Source organism: Lepidochelys olivacea (genome assembly GCF_965140295.1).
Source record: "Lepidochelys olivacea isolate rLepOli2 genome assembly, chromosome: 27".
Taxonomy (NCBI): domain Eukaryota; kingdom Metazoa; phylum Chordata; order Testudines; family Cheloniidae; genus Lepidochelys; species Lepidochelys olivacea.
The window spans coordinates 13,988,556-14,006,240 of NC_140437.1; the positions used below are offsets into that span (position 1 = coordinate 13,988,556).

Here is a 17,685-nt window from a genome sequence, read left to right on the forward strand (position 1 = left end):
GGGCAGAGACAATGTAGGTGGCTCCAGTGGATGGGGTTGAAATCTCAGCGGGTCTCTTGGTGCTACTGTGATACAAACAACTGACCTGGTCACCCCCCACCACTCCCCAAAAACTGGTCCCTTTTACCAGGCGTCACGCTTACAAGACAAAGGATCCTTTGCTTCCCATGCTGGGTTTGCCTCTGGCGACTAAATTTATTTAGCAAGAAAAAACTCTTGGCTGACTCTTCACCAGCCAGCCAGTTACATCGTTAATAAAGAACAACAGATCTGTCACTTAATTCATAAAACATACCTCAAGCAGTTACAACTAAAAAATAAAGTGGATTTTTTTTTTTAATTTAAAAGCTCAAAAATAACAAGCCATATGTTTTTGAAACATGTAGTAAACACGGAAGCAATATAGTCTATGATACAATATACACTATACACAGTGATGGGCTGCCGGGGGTGGGGGTGGAGGTTGGCATTATGGGCAAAAGAGGATTTAAAGATCCAAGATTCAAAAGGAAATGCCATGTCACTGAGAAATGAAAAGGAAAAATAAATCAGCGGAGAGGAAAAAAACCTCTTCAATTCATAATTAGAAAAGAACTTTGGAGGGAAAAGGATTGGGAGGGCAGATTATTAAACGGGCTCAATTAAATAATAAAAAAAAAAAAGCACTCACGATACACAGTGTTCATACTTGGGAGCTGGGAGCATAAGGCAACAATTTCCATAGAAAAAAAGGGCCTTCCAAAGGAGTTTATAGAGAGAGATATTTATAGATATTTATAGATTTTAAATATAAAGTAGGAATGTGCCGCAGAGCGCCAGGTGGGCTGTCTGTGGAGTGCTGCCCCCCGCTGTGTCGAAGCTTCACAAGCGCAGGGAATGGGGGGGCACCATGAGAAAGTTTCACCGGCATCCTTGTTCCGTTTACATGAGGATGGCACGGCACGGCTTGTTCAGTCCCCCCAGCCCGCGACGCAGCGAGGAGCATCTGCCGCTCGCACCCACGTCAGCATTTTCCTTTGGAAATAAGGGCTTCCCCTTCGTCCCGGCCCGTGCAATCAATGTCCGGCTCTGACGCGCTCTGCGGAGGAAGGAGCTGGATTCCCAAGGACTGTGCTGGAAGGCGGATGGCTTCCGAGGAAGGAAGATCAGCAATGACTCCTCTCCCCGCGCAGACACCTCTGGGAGGGTATCAAAGCCAGGAGCGCGACTACGGCTCTGGAGTCCCAGGCTGGCCGTCTGCCCAACCCCTACGCCGTACCCATGCCGGGGACTGTCCATGGCAGTGCGGGGCTTAGCCAGTGCTCGAGGGCCAGCTGGCGGCCCCCGCGTCTGGCTGCCGCTAACCCTACAAGTTCTTGGTGGCCAGGTGGGTTTTATAGTGCTTCGTCAGGTGGTCACTTCTCATGAAGCGCTTTTGGCACTGTGCACACTCAAAACGCTTATCACCTGCCAGGGAAACAAGAGCAACGTTCAACGCGCCAGAGGCCAGTGCTTGCTGCTGCAGCCGAGCCTCGATCGCTCCAGCTCTAGACTTACGCCCGGAAGGGCGCGTGTTGCGTCCTCATGCCGGGAAGGGGGAATGCACCGATGCATGCTCCCCTTCCCGCCCAGCTCCCCGTGTGTACAGCTAACGCCCCGTCCCTCCCCCTGCAGGGAGATGACGGATCTGTGCCAAGCTGCAGCTGGGGCGACGCGAAAGCAGCAGAGACCCCATATGCTCTGGAGCCCCCCTCCCCATCGCCTAGTCAGCAAAGCGCTCGGCGGGCAAGGCGGCAGCATGCTCTGGGGTTACTGGTGAAGCGGAAGCAGGAGAGGGGGGAGACAGTCCCACAAGACCAGCTCCGAGACACGGCAGGGCTCTCCTGGTGGGACACGGGAGATGGGGAGCAGGTGCGGCGGGCAACAGACCTGTGTGCGTCCGGGCGTGCCGTTGCAGCTCATCGCTGCGCGTGAACCGCTTCCCGCAGAAGACCCAGTTGCAGACAAAGGGGCGCTCGCCCGTGTGCAGGCGGACGTGGGCCCGCAGCAGTGAGGTCTTGCGGAAAGTTTTGCCACACTCAGGGATGTGGCAGATGTGTTTCTTCTTCCCCTGATCCCCTGACCTGCAGGGACAGGAAACCATCGCGACTGTTACTCTTGCTGATGTGGGGGTGGGGAGGGGCAGAGATGGCTGGCACTGTCTGTCTCTCCCCCCGACAATCACCTGTCCCGCCCCCATCTGCCCGCTCACCTTTTCTCCCCGTCCTTGCAGTTGGGGCAGGTGCATGCCATGCGCCGCCTTTTCTCCCCAGGCTGGATCTCCCCGGACAGCGCCTGCTCCATCTGCAGCTGGATCTGGGTTGGGCTCAGGCCGCTGATGGTCAGGTTGTTGCCAGACACGTTTTGGACTGTCAGCTGCTGCTGGCCTGCGGGTGAGAAGCAGAGGGAGAAGGGTATTAAGGCTGCTGCTCGGCGTTCCCCTGGGAGACCCCCAACCCCAAGCGGAGACGCAAACGTCTCGCTGCTGGCGTTGTACACGCCTCTTTTCCCATATTCCCCACACAGGCAATGCTCCAGCTGCCTAAGCAGATCAAATCCTTAAAAGGGAGGCCTGGCAAAGGGAAAGGAACCAGCTCCAATAATGTGACCAGTCCCTACTCAGCACCCCCAGATTTTGCTTCCTTTCTCCTCTGTGCCACCCTAGTATGCAGTGTCCCAACGGCCCTGGACCCCCCTGTGGTGCTGGCCCTTTAAGGGGGAGGCAAGTCCCTTTTTTCTGAATATACTGTGCGGTTTTTCAAAGTTTTCAATTTAACCCTTGGGGGCGGGGGGGAACAATCGGAACAGGAAACGAAAAAGAAACTTTGAAAAAACGTGCAATATATTTACAAAAAAAATGGGACTTACCTGGCACCCTGAGGGGCCAGCTCCAAGCTCCGGCTTCAGGGACGCGGGAGCCTGGGCCGCGCCGGGGGCTGGAAAGAAGAAAACTGATGTCAATGTCAGCGAGTGGAATTGATCCTCCCAGGGCCCCTGGGTGACGGAAATCCAACATCCTTCAATGCTGCTGAAAAAGGTCAGCTCAGCGCCTCTTCAGACCGAAGCCCTGTAACTACTGAGCAGATGCTTTCCCTTCAGCAGGCCTCAAGACTGCTCTGCAGGGATCCTTTCTCTGCAGCAGAGAGGGCAGCTCAGCTTCCACAGTGCTTGGCTTCACCATGGGGGCCCTCCAAGCAAGTGGCCAATAAGCGCCAACTGTGGAAACAGGGCTGAGACACCCATCAACTCATCTCACGTATGGAACAGCCAGCAGGCCCTGCAGAGCCTGGGCTGGATCTGAACTTGCAACCCTTGAGGTGGAAGGTTCCATCATCATCTCAGGACTAGCCTCCTCAGCTGGTAGCTGGTAATTTACCATGAAACCACTACACCACGGTGGATGATGCAGACAGGAGTGAACATCTGGCCAGTGCCGATTCATTTATTTGCTGGTTTCGGGACAGATTTGTGTGCAAGCCACAAATCATGGCAGCTCACTTAGCAACCGTTCTGTATTTTACACTGCTTTGGTTTAGCCAAGCGAGGAAGGACAGCTTCCAACTTAAAAATCCAGCTGGGAATCTTGCCACTTCCTGCTGAGGAAGAAGCCCTCTGGCAGGTCTTTCTGGATCAGCAAACAGATTGCCTTTTCCCAGACAGAACTTCCTTTCCTGATGCTTCCTGCAGCAAACGCCTCCCAGCTGAGCTCTGGAATGCAGAAACGTGCCACTGAGAGCAACAGGTCGATCTACCACATTGGCTGGGGGCAGATGCAGGCAATGATGGAGCACACCACAGAGCCATGATTCTCCGAAGTCAGTTATGAAAGGAAGTGTCTATGTCTGCAATGCCACCTTGGAACAGGAGGAGTTGAATGCAGTGCAGTATTTGCAAACTCTCTGTTGCTAAAGAGATCTGGAGACTGGGCTAAGACTCACCATTACTTCCAGCCTGCACAAATGCAGGATGGCAGTTGTGGTTTTGATATTTTCTCTGGCATGGTAGGAAAGTCACTTGCCCTAAGAAGAGGACACAGGGCTGTGTCCAGAACTGAACAGCAAGGGCATTATGAAGCAGGAGCTGTCATGGCTTGGGATGCTCAGCCACTCAGAATTCACTGGATTTCTTTCTCATCACTAGTCCGTGACCAGCGCGTGGAAAATTTTAGAGATCCTGAAAGCATCTGTAGTGGTCTGACTACTGGAAGCACTTTCGCAGTAGCCTTCCCCATGTGATTGTGGCAGGGAATAACCCACCACCTGCTAGAGCAGTGGTTCTCAAACCGTGGGCCGGGACTCCAAAGTGGGCCGCAACCGCATTTTAATGGGGTCGCCAGGGCCAGCATTAGACTTGCTGGGGCTCAGGACTGAAGCTGAAGGCCAAGTTCCAACCCCACCCAGGATGGCGGGGCTCGGTCTCCAGCCCCCTACTTCCCCCAGGGTCATATGGTAATTTTCTTGTCAGAAGGGTCTGTGGTGCAGTGAAGTTTGAGAACCCCTGTGCTGGAGAGAAGAGATGAAGGCTTTACACTGCTTGGAAGCTGGGATTCCAAGCTTTTGGGTTCTAGCACTAATGGTTTTGTTTTAAATAGCCGCTGCCTAAACAACAGGCAGTTGAAAGGCAAAAGAATCAAGATGGAAATCGGCAGGAGGGCTGGTACAGTACCCTCTCATACCACCTGACAGGGATAGACTAGGACAAAGCAGGAATTCCAGCTCTCCAAACCATCTGCCTCTAGTCTCGGGGTGGTCTGATAAGTAGGTGAGCTTAAAACTCACTGGGTCCGTACATCTACCAGGACTTTTGGGAGATTGGTTCAGGACCCAACAGAGCAAGTCAGCCCTCAGACAGGTGTGACTATCAATCCCTGCTTTCATTAATTAACTTGGTTGCTCAGAGAGGCTGTGAAGCACCCTTGTAGAGTCTGGGGCTCAGCACAGCTGATCTATCAGGCGAGGCCTCCCTAGGGCTGCAGTGAGATACAACGAGGGATCTTTTGGGACAAAAGGGGCTATAGAATTGTAGGACAGTTAACACTCTGCAGTACTCGGTCACGGGCACCAGGGCTTGGCTTAAGATCCAAATGAAATCTACGCAGCCAGCGAGGAAGTTCCTGGCCCCCAGAACCTTTAAGGCTTTGGGAGCTCAGATAGTTTCTTCCCCCCCTACCCCGCCCACCTCCCCAATCAGCACACATCACATCCCTAGCACTAGGGTGTAACAGTGCATATCCCACCTCCGGTGTTGGTGATTGTGACAGGTACGCCTTGGACTTGGACACCGTTAATGTTGATGGTCTGCATCGCCTGGGCCGCAGCCGCCAGCTGGGCGGCGTTCAAGCTGATAATGCCTCCAGCAGGGGCGATCTTCGGCAGGGGGCGCTCTTTGCGGGCAGCTGGCTTTTTGCAGCTTCCTCCTGCTTGGGCACTGCGGGACATGGGGCTGCTGCAGGAGGTGGGAGAAGGGGCCACCGTCACAGCCGGGGTTTCCTGAAGTAGCACGGTCTGCAGCTCCCCTGAAGGTGTTTTGAAGTAGACCTGAAGGAAGAAGGAAACGGGAAAGGACTCAGACCAGCCGTCGCTTAGCCAGAGCACAAATACGGCCCCGTGTGACTCACAGGATTGGGACGATGGGCTTCGGGTCCAGGACACCCAACGCCACCATAGTAAGTCCGCAATTCGCGAGGAATTAAATGTAATTAACGTACACTACGGCCAGCCTGTGAGAGGGGTTTTCTGTGCCCTCCCAGCGCTGGGGCCGCCCTGGATCTCTCCACCTACTCATGATCAGTCAAGAATCAGGAGTTGGCTATGTAAAAATAAGGCAAGTCCTGCAAGGATCCATCACAAGAAAGGCTTCTAACACATAGGAAGGTGACTGCTTGCCACACAGCAGTCACATCCACCCCTCTCCCTACAACAGACGAAAAGACGCCTTCCACCTCCCTCGCGACACATCAAACCACCATGCTTGCATAACATGGAAGTCTGGGCTTCCAATACATAGCTTGAAAGGAGAAGTTGCCCAGGTATTTCTAAACACAAACCCCGCCTGCAAAGAGATTCCTATCTCATGCAGTACCCCCTGGCCACTCTGCCTTTCCTTACACACCACCAGCTGAGTCACTGATCGTCGGTGGATCTCCCAGACACAGATGTACCCCCCAGAAAGCGTTAAGGACCTGGTACCTGCGTAGGAGTTGGCTCAGCTGCCTGGATCTGAAAGTTCTGAGAGGACTTCTGGGGGACGGTAGGGAGTGTGGCAGAGGCCGCCTGGACCACTCTCAGGGCCTGCTGGGGAATCTGTACCACCTGTTGCTCTTGCTTGGGTTGGACCACCTGGACCTGCTGCACCACCGCTGGCTGGCCTGAGCCAGGACTCTGCACTATCAGCAGGTTATTTCCTGCCTGGATTATGTTATCTGCCGTAGTCTCTATCAACACTGTTTCCACTTGCTCGGCCACAGCCATGGCTGTCGTCTGGGCTGGTGACATGGCTTTCTTTCTAGTCTTTTTACAGGGTTTTGACGGGCTCTCGGCTATGATCTGAGCTGGAGCGCCAGGGTCCGCGGCATTCACCAGGTTATTAACTGGCAGGGTTAGTGTCATGTTGCCGCCACCGGTCAGCTTGACAACATTGCTTGCACTCTGCACAGACGATGCCCCGGCCTTGTGCGCGGGAGCCGGCTTGATTGGCACAGGCTTGTGCGTGGAAGAGGAGGGGGTAATGATCGCTTGGTTAGTGCCGGGAATAATCTGAATCTGGTTGGCTAGGTTCTGTTGAACTTGTATGGTCTGCCCCCCTGCTGCTTGAATCTGAGGGACAGTCTGGTACTGGATGTTCGTAGACGAGCGGGCCCCTTTGTTGATCATGGTTGGATTCTGAATGGCAAAAACCAGCTGCCCCCCAGGATAGGATGTCCCAAGCTGAGACCCTTGGATCTGGAAGAGGTTCCCTTTCGACGACAAGATCCCAAAGCTGTTCTTACTGGAACCCAGAGGAACTGGTGCGGGTTTGATGGGGACAAGTTTTCGAGGTGTGGGCTGAGGAGGGGCCGGAGGAGTGACGGCGGCTTCCACGGCAGGAGGACCGATTTTGCTACATGTCGCTGCAAGCAGGGCTAGTGGAGATGGCTGAGAGTCCTAGAGGAGGAGACAGGAATGAAGAGACGGGTTCGAATTGAGTTGGTTCAGCTGATGCAGGAGATCAGTTTCAGAGGTGATGTAAACACAAAGCAAGCTTCTAAGGTTTCTGTACAGCTGTCAGAATCTTCCTTACCCATCACCAGTGCCTTTGATCTCAAAGCACATCCCCCTTCGGAGATAGGCTGGTGTTACTAGACCCATTAAGCAGATGGGGAAAATGAAACACAGAGGGGAAGGGACTTCTCCAAGGCCACAAAGTGACTCAGTGGCAGAACTAGGAAGACAAACCAGGAGACCTGGCTTCCGGTCCTGTGTTTTACAAGCAGGGCTTTGGAGCTGTGCTCCGGCTCCACTCCAGCTCCAGGCAAAAACCTGCAGCTCCACTGCTCTGGAGCTGCTCGCGGGCTCCGCTCCAAAGCCCTATTTACAAGGCCACCCTTCCTTCCAAATCAACAGCACCAACCTCTACAGAGACAGGGGAGGAAGCTCTGCAGGAGATGCTGATCCCCTGAGGGCGCAGTAAAGCAGCCACTAGCAAAACGGTTTCACAAGCACATTACACAGTTGTGCGTGGTGTGTCCCCCGCAGTTCTCAATGCCACAGTAAGGAGCCACGCAGTCGCCCTCTCACCTGTGCTGTGGAGGCAGCAGGCTGCAGGTATTCACTAGGACTGACTGCCGCAGTGGCTGCCATATTGTCCTCTTGACCTGCAGGGAGGAAACACACAGGAGGAGGAGTAAGGCTAACGTTGACAACAAGGAGTAGTTCTCACCCTTCTGCATCACCCCCAGCCCCGACGCCTAAAGGAGTCACATAACGCGTCCGTCCTCTGAACTAATCTCGCCTTCCAAAATCATCAGCGCTGACGCAACGAACGGCTCAGTTCCTGGCAGCATGCGCCTTCATATGAAGTGGGATTTTATCGATTCGCAATTTGTTATTTCAACCTTTGCATGGATTGTTGCTAATGGTAGAAGGGACCATTACATCACCATGGGCAGCAAACAGAAGCAAAGGATCAGAAGACAGAGGGAAATGGATGGACTTCCTCGATTATTTATTTGTGTCTTAGCAGCACCTAGGGGCCTTGCATGGAGGTTGGGGCTCTGCTGCACTGGGCACTCTACAAACACAGAGGAAGAGACAGATAGTCCCTGCCCTGAAGAGCTTACAGTCTACACAGACCAGACAGAGAAAGGGTGGGCGGAAGCCCAGAGACTTGCCCGAGGCCATGAAGATCAGCAGCAGAAAGAAGAGTAGATCCTCTGGTCTGACTCCCAGTCCAGTACTCTCTCTGCAGGTCCATGTTGCCTTCTGTTTGCTTCCAAGGGAATGTCTACACTGCCAAAAAACCCCTGTGCAGGGCATCTCCGAGCCTGGGTCTATAGACTAAAAACAGCCATGTAGACATTCTGGCTTGGGCTGGAGCTCAGGCTCTAAAGCCCACCCCACTCCCTGGGCTTTGGAGTCCAAACAGTCTACACTGCTGTTTTCAGTGCCGAGGCTGTGGACCTGGGCTCGGAGATTCACTGCCATGGTTTTTTTTTTTTTTTTTTTTTTGCAGTGTAGACATACCTGAAGTTTTCTATCAGGGTAAAGTTTTAATGCTGTTTTGGGTTGGAAACAGAGTCAGTGCCGATTACTTTGGTGTGTTATTGGTGCAGAATGTGTAGAAGTCATTATGCAATTATGGGATAACTCTCTGCTGGAGGTCCCCTGCTTGCAGTGCAACTGCGGGAGGTCGAAAGGAAAATGCTAATGTGCAGATGGACAGGGAGGACATATAGCTGCAGCACGCAAAACAAAAGGACAAGAAAGCACGGCGGATGATTTCATGAGAGCCAAAGCTAGAGAGTGGAGTACACAGGGTTTGAAATAGGCAACTGAATGGGAAGAGAGAAGAGCTCAGGACAAGGATGAGGCTACACTAGGTGGAGACAGGGTAAGAAAAGTGCTTGTTTGACACATTTAGCAGATGGAAGCAGAGCCTGCAGTAGCAACCATCTCAATTATTTGAATACTCTGATTAGATACTATATTCCTGTTACACAGCATCAGAACCTGACAGGTCCAGCACTCGCTGGAGGTTTCCAGTATGACCGTCAGCAGTGAAAAGGTTAATACTGTTAGCACTTAATGGAAATACTTGCGCTTCTCCACTAACACCCTTCTGACAGGAGTGGGCAAGTTCTCAACTTCTCAGCCCTAACGCTCATGCTGCAGACTCCAGCGAGACAGAAGGGAATGAGGAAGGTTGCAACGAGCACAGCAGAAAGGATTGCTTTGTTACAGGCTTAAATACAGTGAAGCCAGGAAAAGACCCTCCTAAATCCTTAGAACTTGCAGAGTCTTTTGTCCTGGAGAAGACATTTTGTCCATGATATTTCCTTTGGCAAATTCCCCGGTCATCCCACCTAACATTCTTGGTATGGCTCAATAGCTTGATAATATTTACCTAGAAGACATGCCAGTAGGAGCTTTTTTAAGCCCAAACTCTCTGCGTTACAATCACTGGCAGGGTACGGATTTGAAATGGGGAGTTATGGACATTTGAGGAATATGGGTGTTCACAGACACTCTCCCATCTCAGAGAGACAAAGGGAGGGGTGATCTTCGGCCTAAAGGTCTGGCATCCTCTTTCAGAAACACTGACAATACACTAGCCCCAACCAAAGGCTGCATCTGCACAAGGAAAAAGAGGCTGGTTTTGGACCACATGGTAAAATGCCAGTGTGGACAAGGCAGTCTGTAGTTTCACAAGTGTCGAGATGAATGCGGGGAGGGCCTACGGTTTATCTCGACTAGCTAACACTTGTAAAAACAACAATTGCCTAAGTCCACACTAGCATACTAACAAATGATTCAAAACCACCTTTTTTCCCCCTGGTGAAGACACGGCCTCCCCGTAAGCAGAAGGCAAATGCTGAAGTCCAAGAAAAGTGATCCACTCATGACATGGAGAAGCCAAGTCTTAGCTAATAGGGAGGGGAAGCATTTAGTTCCAGTTTGCTTCGCTTTGCTGCTATGAGCAAAATCAGCCCATTTACAAGGAGACGGGTCCTCACAGCAAAGCATGGAATGATCTCAGAATGGGTAGGCAGCTCTCCAGCTTCGGCTCCCAACCTTGGGGAGATGTACAGTACCCATGCACCCTGCACACCCATGAGCCATAGCAGTCAAATCAAGGATGCAGTATCCACACCCCCCAAGAACAGCAACCAACACCCTAAGTAACAGTGTAAAGGAAGACACCACAATGGGAGAGAAACAGAATGGCAGGCACGGTCTCTATACAATCGGAGACACACCGCACATGACAGCTCAGTCTGCCTCAGCCTATGAAAAGATGGGAGGAAAGGAATACAGTCTTGACATGCCAGGAGTGTGAACCCTGGGGCTATTTACCACCAGCTACAAGATTTGACTACTTCTCCGGTGATTCAGACAAGGTGGATATTCTTGACTAGTGCTTGATAGTACTTTCTTCCACACTGCCTCTCACGTATGGAAGGAGGATATCTGTAACCATCCGCAAAGCCACGCCCCTGACCTCCTGCAAACTCTCCTAGGCCATGATGCCTCTAAAAAACTTGACAACGGTTAGGCGGCTGGTGTGCTAAGGCCACTGCCCATCATGCTGACCAGGACTGTCTTATTGTTCCCTTCTGCTCCCCAATCTGTTGGTATTCACCTGCTGTCTCATGTCTTATCTCTAGATGACAAGCTGTTTGGGGCAGGACCCTCTGTCTGTACAATACCTAGCACCATAGGGCCAGGGTCAGTGACTGGGGCTCCTGCAGGCTACCACAGTATAAATAATAAATAGTAAATATAACTGAATTACATCAGTATTTCTTACAGGTAGGTCAATGGAGAGACCTAGTGAATTAACATACTGTGCTGCTTAATTTGATTATCAGTGTAAGGAGTAGCTCTAGGAATCAGTGTGTGTCTACACTTTACTCAACACAGGAGCCAGTCATAAGATCTTAATACAGCTCAGGGCTAGGAGAAACGCTATTTATATATTTCAGATGCAATTAAACCCATAACACTTAGTAACGTCAATGTCCTTTGCCCTCATTCTCCTGTTTGCTGTTTTGACTGCCCTGAATGTTACTGACCAGTCTTTAAAACTATCGTTGGTCAGCAGAGACACAAAACTTCTCTCTGAGCAATGCCGAACCTTTCCCCAAACAGAGAGTAGCAAACAAACTGAGCTAGAGGGTTCCAAGCCAAGTCACCAAGGAGTCCACTTCCCAAAAGCAGACAGTTCAACACTGAGTAAGGAAAGACTCCAGGCTTCTCCCAAAGCTACACAAAGGCTGTTTCACATCCTGCCATGGCCAAGTGCATAAATCCTCACAGAGAGCCAGTTTAGAGATCCCAGAGCCTGGGACATCATCAGATGGAAATTATTTGCACCAGTTCTGACAGAAGGGCATCCATTCCCTTCAAGCCACTCTTGCTCATTCACTGTGGTAACCTCTCAGCCACCGAAGCATCAGATGTTAGCGCCCAGCTCGCTGGCCTTTGATAAAAGGGTAGATTTTTCCCAGAAAACCAGGGGCTTGAACTCCTGCCCAACCTAAATGACTGTACCCTCCCTTTCAGCAGAAGCAGGAACTGCTATGGATTAATTTCTTGGATGGCACATGAGTGACATTAAGCCAGGCCAAAAAATGAAACACATTAAAGGGGCTTGGGGGGGGGGGTGTCATTAACCTTTATAAATCAATTAGGGGGATAAATGTGGAGAGAAAAGTCATCTCTCTGTGTTTGCTGTTTGAACCCAGTGTTAATCTGTCACCCAAACATTTCCTCCCAACATCCCCTGGTGACAGTTTGACATTTTGAAAAGGCAGCAGAGTACAAATCCACTTACAGCATGGTAAGACCAATGGGCTACTTAAACACAACTTCCAGGAGCCCATCTCTCTGTCCAATTCAGATTTGGGGACAGAACCATAATTTACTAGAGTAAATGTTTCCAAGCCTGTAGTCTTCTGGGCTACAGACCTTTATGAGAAGCAGGAGAAGTTCCTCCTTGGCAAACTATCAGCATTTGTCATCATCTAACAGCAGTTTGCTGTGAGCTACTCACTTATTCACCAAGAAGTCACTTAACAATTCAGAGTCACTTTGCCCTTCTGTAAACCCACAACTACAGTCAAGTGCCAAACGGAACAGAACACCCCTTGAACCTGTCAGAGAGCGCTCACTCAAAGTTACAACCTCTCTGTCCACCCCATTCCCACTGTACTTTGGCTCTCTGCCTTGGAAGACTGCTGGCTGAAGAGTTGTTTCTTTTATCAAGTTATCTGAGCAAATACAATTAGGACTTGTTCCTGCCCTCGGATACACAAACAGGGACACGTAGGTACTAGCTAACTGTCCAGATACCGAGTCTTTAAGCATGCAGGCTAAACAGCTCTCTTCGTTAGTTTAGAATGCATTTAAAAACTCCACCGAACTGCAAACTGAGCAATCAAGCTGCACAACAAGAACAAGAAAACTTACCAATCGCGCCAGCCAATAAGAACCCATTTCCAGCCAGTAGTAACGCCTGTTAGAAGCCAGCTGGAACATTCACACCAGCACGATTGGTAGGTTTTCTGAAAGGCGACTGCTTCACTTGTCACAAGACTTAATTTTTTGAAACTCTGCCATTATCTTCAACATTCTACAAAAGATATAAAGGGAAGAGTGGTTTGGGTTTTTTTCCCCTAATGATAATTAGCCCCTTTCATTGAAGCTCTGCCATCAGGAAATTTTCCTTTGTACCCACAACTTCCTTCTCAGTATAAAGAGCCTATGCAAATACTTACATAACACACCTATCAATACTCAGTACCACAAGTGGCAAAACATGTCTCCAAGTCCTGCAATCTGGTCTACGCAGGCAGTCTTCTACAGAGATATGAAGACTACGCAGGTGTAAAAGATCTATCTATGGTACTTACTACATTACTGTAGGATCCAAGTGCCTCACAATCTTTAATATATTTATTCTCACAACACCCCTCTGAGGTAGGAAAGTATTGCCCCCATTTTACATATGGGAAACTGAGGAACAGAGAGGCTGAGTGATTTGCCTGAGGTTGCAAGTCTGTGGTGGAACAGGGATTTAATCCCACAATTCTCAGTTCCCAGGCTGGCCCCCTAACCACTGAACCATCCTTCCCACCCATATGGATCACGTTGCATGGCTGGAGTTCATGTGTGAAAGAAACTACACTGGAAATAAAAAACACAAAGGAACATCCACCTAACCAAAAGCAGCCTTTGTACATGTGGCTACAGCTGACCTCACCAAATCACAGCTTTAGGTAACATGGCTCTGTTCTTACTGGGGACAGGCCTAAAAAGGAATAAGATGTTAAACCAATTGAAAGATGGGGACAGAAGCTTCCTCTTTTGCAGAGGATTAGAAATATATGTTTACTGCAGTCAGACAGCAGATTCAGGATATTTAAAAATAATTCCTAAACCCACAAGTCAGATTTTGGTTTTATTTCTCAATTCTTCACAATGGTTATGTATTATTTGTTTAGTGTCAACAAGATGCTTGGAGCTGCACATTGGGTAGGTGAGCAGAGCTCTAGTTCTACATTTAATAGGACTGCCAGATAGATTAGGTCCAAAATTTAAGGCTAATGGAGAAAAAATGGATCTTAGTAAAATTGTTCATAAGGATTAGATGGACCTTTGGTCTGACCCAGTATGGCTGTTCTTAAGTTCTTATTAGCTTGTGATGCAACACACACCCCCCTGAGAGACGTAATAAGCCAATTTAACCCCCCTGTGTAGCTAGTGCTAGGTCAATGGAGGAATTCTTCTGTCAATCTAGCTACCTTAGCCTTTTGGGCAGGTGGATTACCTACCGCACCACGAGAACCCCTCTTGTTGCTGTAGCGAGCGTTTACACTGGAACACTACAGCAGCACCACTGCAGTTGTGCTGTTGTAGCATTTTCAGTATAGACACAGCCAAAAAGAAGTTACAGGAAAAATATTTTTTCAGTGTGTTTACTCTGTGGATTGGCAAGCACGGTGTGTTTAGTTGGTTTCACTGTTACCCTGTAGAGCAGTAGTTCTTAACCAGGGGTCCACATACTCCTGGAGGTATGCAGAGACCTCCCAGGGGGTACATCAACTCATCGAGATGTTTGCCTAGTTTTCCAACAGGCTACATGAAAGCCCTGGCGAAGTCAGTACAAACTAAAATTTCATATAAACAATGAGTTGTTTATACTGCTCTATAAACTATACCCTGAAATGTAAGTACCATTTTATATTTAAATTTATTTTATTATATGGCAAAAATGAGAAAGTCAGCAATTTTTCAGTACTAGTGTGCTGTGACACTTTTGTATTTTTATGTCTACTTGTTTACCAAATCAGTTTTTAAGTGAGATGAAACTTGGGGGTACTCAAGATAAATCAGACTCTAGAAAGCAGTACAATCGTCTAGAAAGGTTGAGAACACTGACATAGAGGCAGCTAGCAAAGGAGAAACAAATATTATGAATTTAAGGCCAGAAGAGACCACTGTGATCATTTAGTCTGACCCCCTGCACAACACAGGCCAGAGAATTTCACCAAATGGTTTCAGCATCCAGCCATAACTTCTGGTTGAAGTAAAGCATGCATCTGAGAGAGAGAATCCAATCCTGATTTATTAAAAATCTGAAGTGATAGAAACTCAACTGCATCCACAGATAAGTTGCTCAAGTGGTTAATTATCCTCCCTGTAAAATGTGTGCCTTATTTCTTTTTGCTAGATATTACTTATTCTTTAGTGCCAGTTATACTAATTTATAAGACCCTTGTAAATATCCACAAGGGAACTGAAAATTTTAAATAAAATTTATTTTCAGGAATTCAAAGGGTGATCTCTAGTAAAAACCATTTTTTAAAAAATGTGTCAATTTCAACCTAACAGCACCCCTCTAATATTCTTAAGTGTTTATCACTAAGGCAAACTGTTTTTAAGATACAATGTTTAACCTGAGTGGTCTCTCTAGCACCAAAACTTCAATATGTTAGTTCTGGAGTGTCTTCATCATCAATTCTGATTCTGTAACACCTTCTTTTCCCTCAAAGGAGAAAGTTTTCACTATAACCAAATTTGTAACCAGCACATCAGGTTGCACTAAGGCAACACAAGACTTACATTTTACTTTGCTATACTAAGTGTGCTGTATTGCTTTGTCCTCAATAGACTTTTTAGGGAAATCCCCCACTATTTCAGTTTCATAGTACTGTAACAGTGGGAGTGCTACCGTGGACAAAGTACAGATGGCTACTAGTGCTTTGACAATATATATGTCATGTTATGCAGATGACTGGCTCCCAGGCACATGCCTGCACACACACACTCTTATAAGTTAGATTTAACATAGTCCTAACCCCAAGATATTGTTTTGAGTCACTTGGTCCCAGACTCTGGTCTCTAAACTCGTACTTCACAGCCTCCCTATAACAGACAGTAGGAGACATCTGGAGGGTGTGGATATTTTAACTGCTTGATAGTAAACACAACATGGCCCTTGGGACTCCAGCAGCATCAGGGAATGAGAGGGTGATCAGGCCCTGCAGAGACTTCCATCAGCATCAGTCCTGCTGCACACTGTGGTTCCCAAAGCATCCCATGCAGGTGAGGTTCTCCAGCTCCAAGCACCCAGGGACCAAGAATCCCTACATCCCCACACACCCCTGCTAACCCCGTCAGTTTCACCCCCACCATACCTCCTGTACTGTAGGGAAGTAGATATCCAGTTAATCCCCTCCATACACCATGCCCATCCCCGGGCAGCCTATTCACCCCTTTACCCAAGGTGCCACACCAAGCCCTTAGGAACAAAGTGCCCTCCACACCCACCTCAATGCACTTGGGGTTGAGGGGTATGGAGATTGGCATGGTCCCAATGTCCCTCACCCTATCCCCATACACTGAGGACGATGCAAACCCTGAGCCCCCTGCCCAATCCCAGTGTCCCCAATGCACTGGGGGACCACACAAATCTCCTGACTCCCTATCCATCCCTAATGCCCCCAAGTGCCCAGCCCAATGCACCGGGGAACCATGCAAACCTCCCTCCCCCATGCCACCCCCCCCAATGCAGCAGGGGACCATACAAACCTCCCTGCCCATCCCTAGTGCCCCCCAATACCCAGCCCAATGCCCCGGGGGACCATGCAAACTTCCCTCCCCCCCACCATCCCTGATAGCCCCCAATGCCCCGGGGGACCATGCAAACCTCCCCCCCCCCGAGACTCCGGCGCAGCACGAGCTGCGGGTTCTTAGGGAGGCGGGTTATCCCCGCCCGCCTCCTCCCGGGCCCCGGAAGCGCCGCCCGCCCGCAGCCCGGGGAGGGCGGAGCAGGGAGCCCCACGCCCCCTTCCGGGTCCCCGTTCCGCCCGGGTCGGCGCCGCTCCCGCCCCGCTGCCCGGGCCCCGGAGCCCAGGCCCGGCCCCGGCCCCGCCCCCGCTCTCGGGCCCCGGGGCGGGAGCTCCCGCGCTCTGCCCGCCCGGCCCCCCCGCCCCGGGCAGGGGTGAGCGAAGTGCACAGACCCGGCTGGAGCGGAGGCGGCGGCGGCGGCGGCTCCGACCCCCTCACGGCGCCATCTTCCTCCTCCTCGGCCGCCCGGGCACCGCCCTGAACGCCCCGCCCCCTCGGCTGCCATACGGCCAATCCCCACCCGATCCGCACCTTCCCTGGCCAATGGGAGCGCGGACACACTGCCAGTGCCCAGTCAAGAGCCACAAGCCCCTGATTGGCGTCTCCGCCGATCAATCGGATCCAGTGATGGAGTGCCAGCTGCACCAATGAGCGGCTCATTTGAGAATGACGGACGGATCTGGGAGATCAATAGAAAGACGGCTTTCTGATTGACGATGCGGCTTACCAATAGACGGAAGACCAAACTATCGCCCACTGGTAATTGATTGACAAGTGAATGCGGGGGGGGGGAAGTGGACTAAAAATAGGCGGGATTTTTTTAGTAGAATTCTACGATTGGTCACTACAGCCGATGATTGATATGTATAATAGCCAATTAAAAAGCCAGACAGTCCAGCTCAACCTCTTATTGGTTCTTCTAAATCAGCTGGGCTGTGAATTCTGGAAGGTTAGTAACAGCGACAGCTGTTCCCCTTCAGAGGTGGTTGCATTTCAGTGTTGGGCCTTCACTTCTACAAATGTACATAACTTGTTCCAAATTGGCTGCAGAGGTTGGGTGCCCAGCTCTGGACTGTAAGAGGTGCTGACCCCACCCCCAGCTCCCAAAGAGTGACTGGCATTGTGGGCACTCAGCACCTCCGCAACATCAGAGGCACATAAATCAACAGCCACTTTTTTGGGAAAATGATGCAATTAGCCGCCATGTTCCACCACAGAAGTGGTTGCATGTCAGTGCATTCCTGTAGGGAAAGTGTTGTGGGATCCTGTGTGATGAAGGAAGTTACATATTAATACCTAATTCCTTTTAGTAACATAAAATACATAGGTTTCAGCGTAA

General features: G+C 50.1%; 1 protein-coding gene across 2 annotated transcripts; it reads right to left on the reverse strand.

Moving 5' to 3' along the window:
* Positions 1-170: 170 nt before the first annotated feature.
* SP2 (Sp2 transcription factor) lies at positions 171-17,021 on the reverse strand. Of its 2 annotated transcripts, XM_084615543.1 has the most exons (8): positions 16,739-16,815; positions 12,684-12,846; positions 7,794-7,870; positions 6,207-7,160; positions 5,255-5,555; positions 2,231-2,405; positions 1,909-2,102; positions 171-1,446 (listed from the first exon to the last, which is right to left on the reverse strand). In XM_084615543.1, the coding sequence occupies exons 3-8, from the start codon at positions 7,854-7,856 to the stop codon at positions 1,346-1,348; spliced, it is 1,788 nt and encodes a 595-aa protein (XP_084471669.1). In that variant the 5' UTR covers positions 7,857-7,870; positions 12,684-12,846; positions 16,739-16,815; the 3' UTR covers positions 171-1,345. The 2 variants fall into 2 exon arrangements, with proteins under 2 accessions (XP_084471669.1, XP_084471668.1); XM_084615542.1 differs by lacking the exon at positions 12,684-12,846 and having other exon boundaries at positions 16,739-17,021.
* Between the last annotated feature and the right edge of the window lie 664 nt (positions 17,022-17,685).

Coding starts and splice junctions, on each gene's coding strand:
- SP2 (XM_084615542.1), bottom strand. CDS start 17,006: ATGAGCCGCTCATTGGTGCAGCTGGCACTCCATCACTGGATCCGATTG. Junction 7,871..16,738: donor GCCGCCTCCGCTCCAGCCGG/GTCTGTGCACTT, acceptor TCCTCCCTGCAG/GTCAAGAGGACAATATGGCA. Junction 7,161..7,793: donor CTGCTGCCTCCACAGCACAG/GTGAGAGGGCGA, acceptor CTCCTCCTCTAG/GACTCTCAGCCATCTCCACT.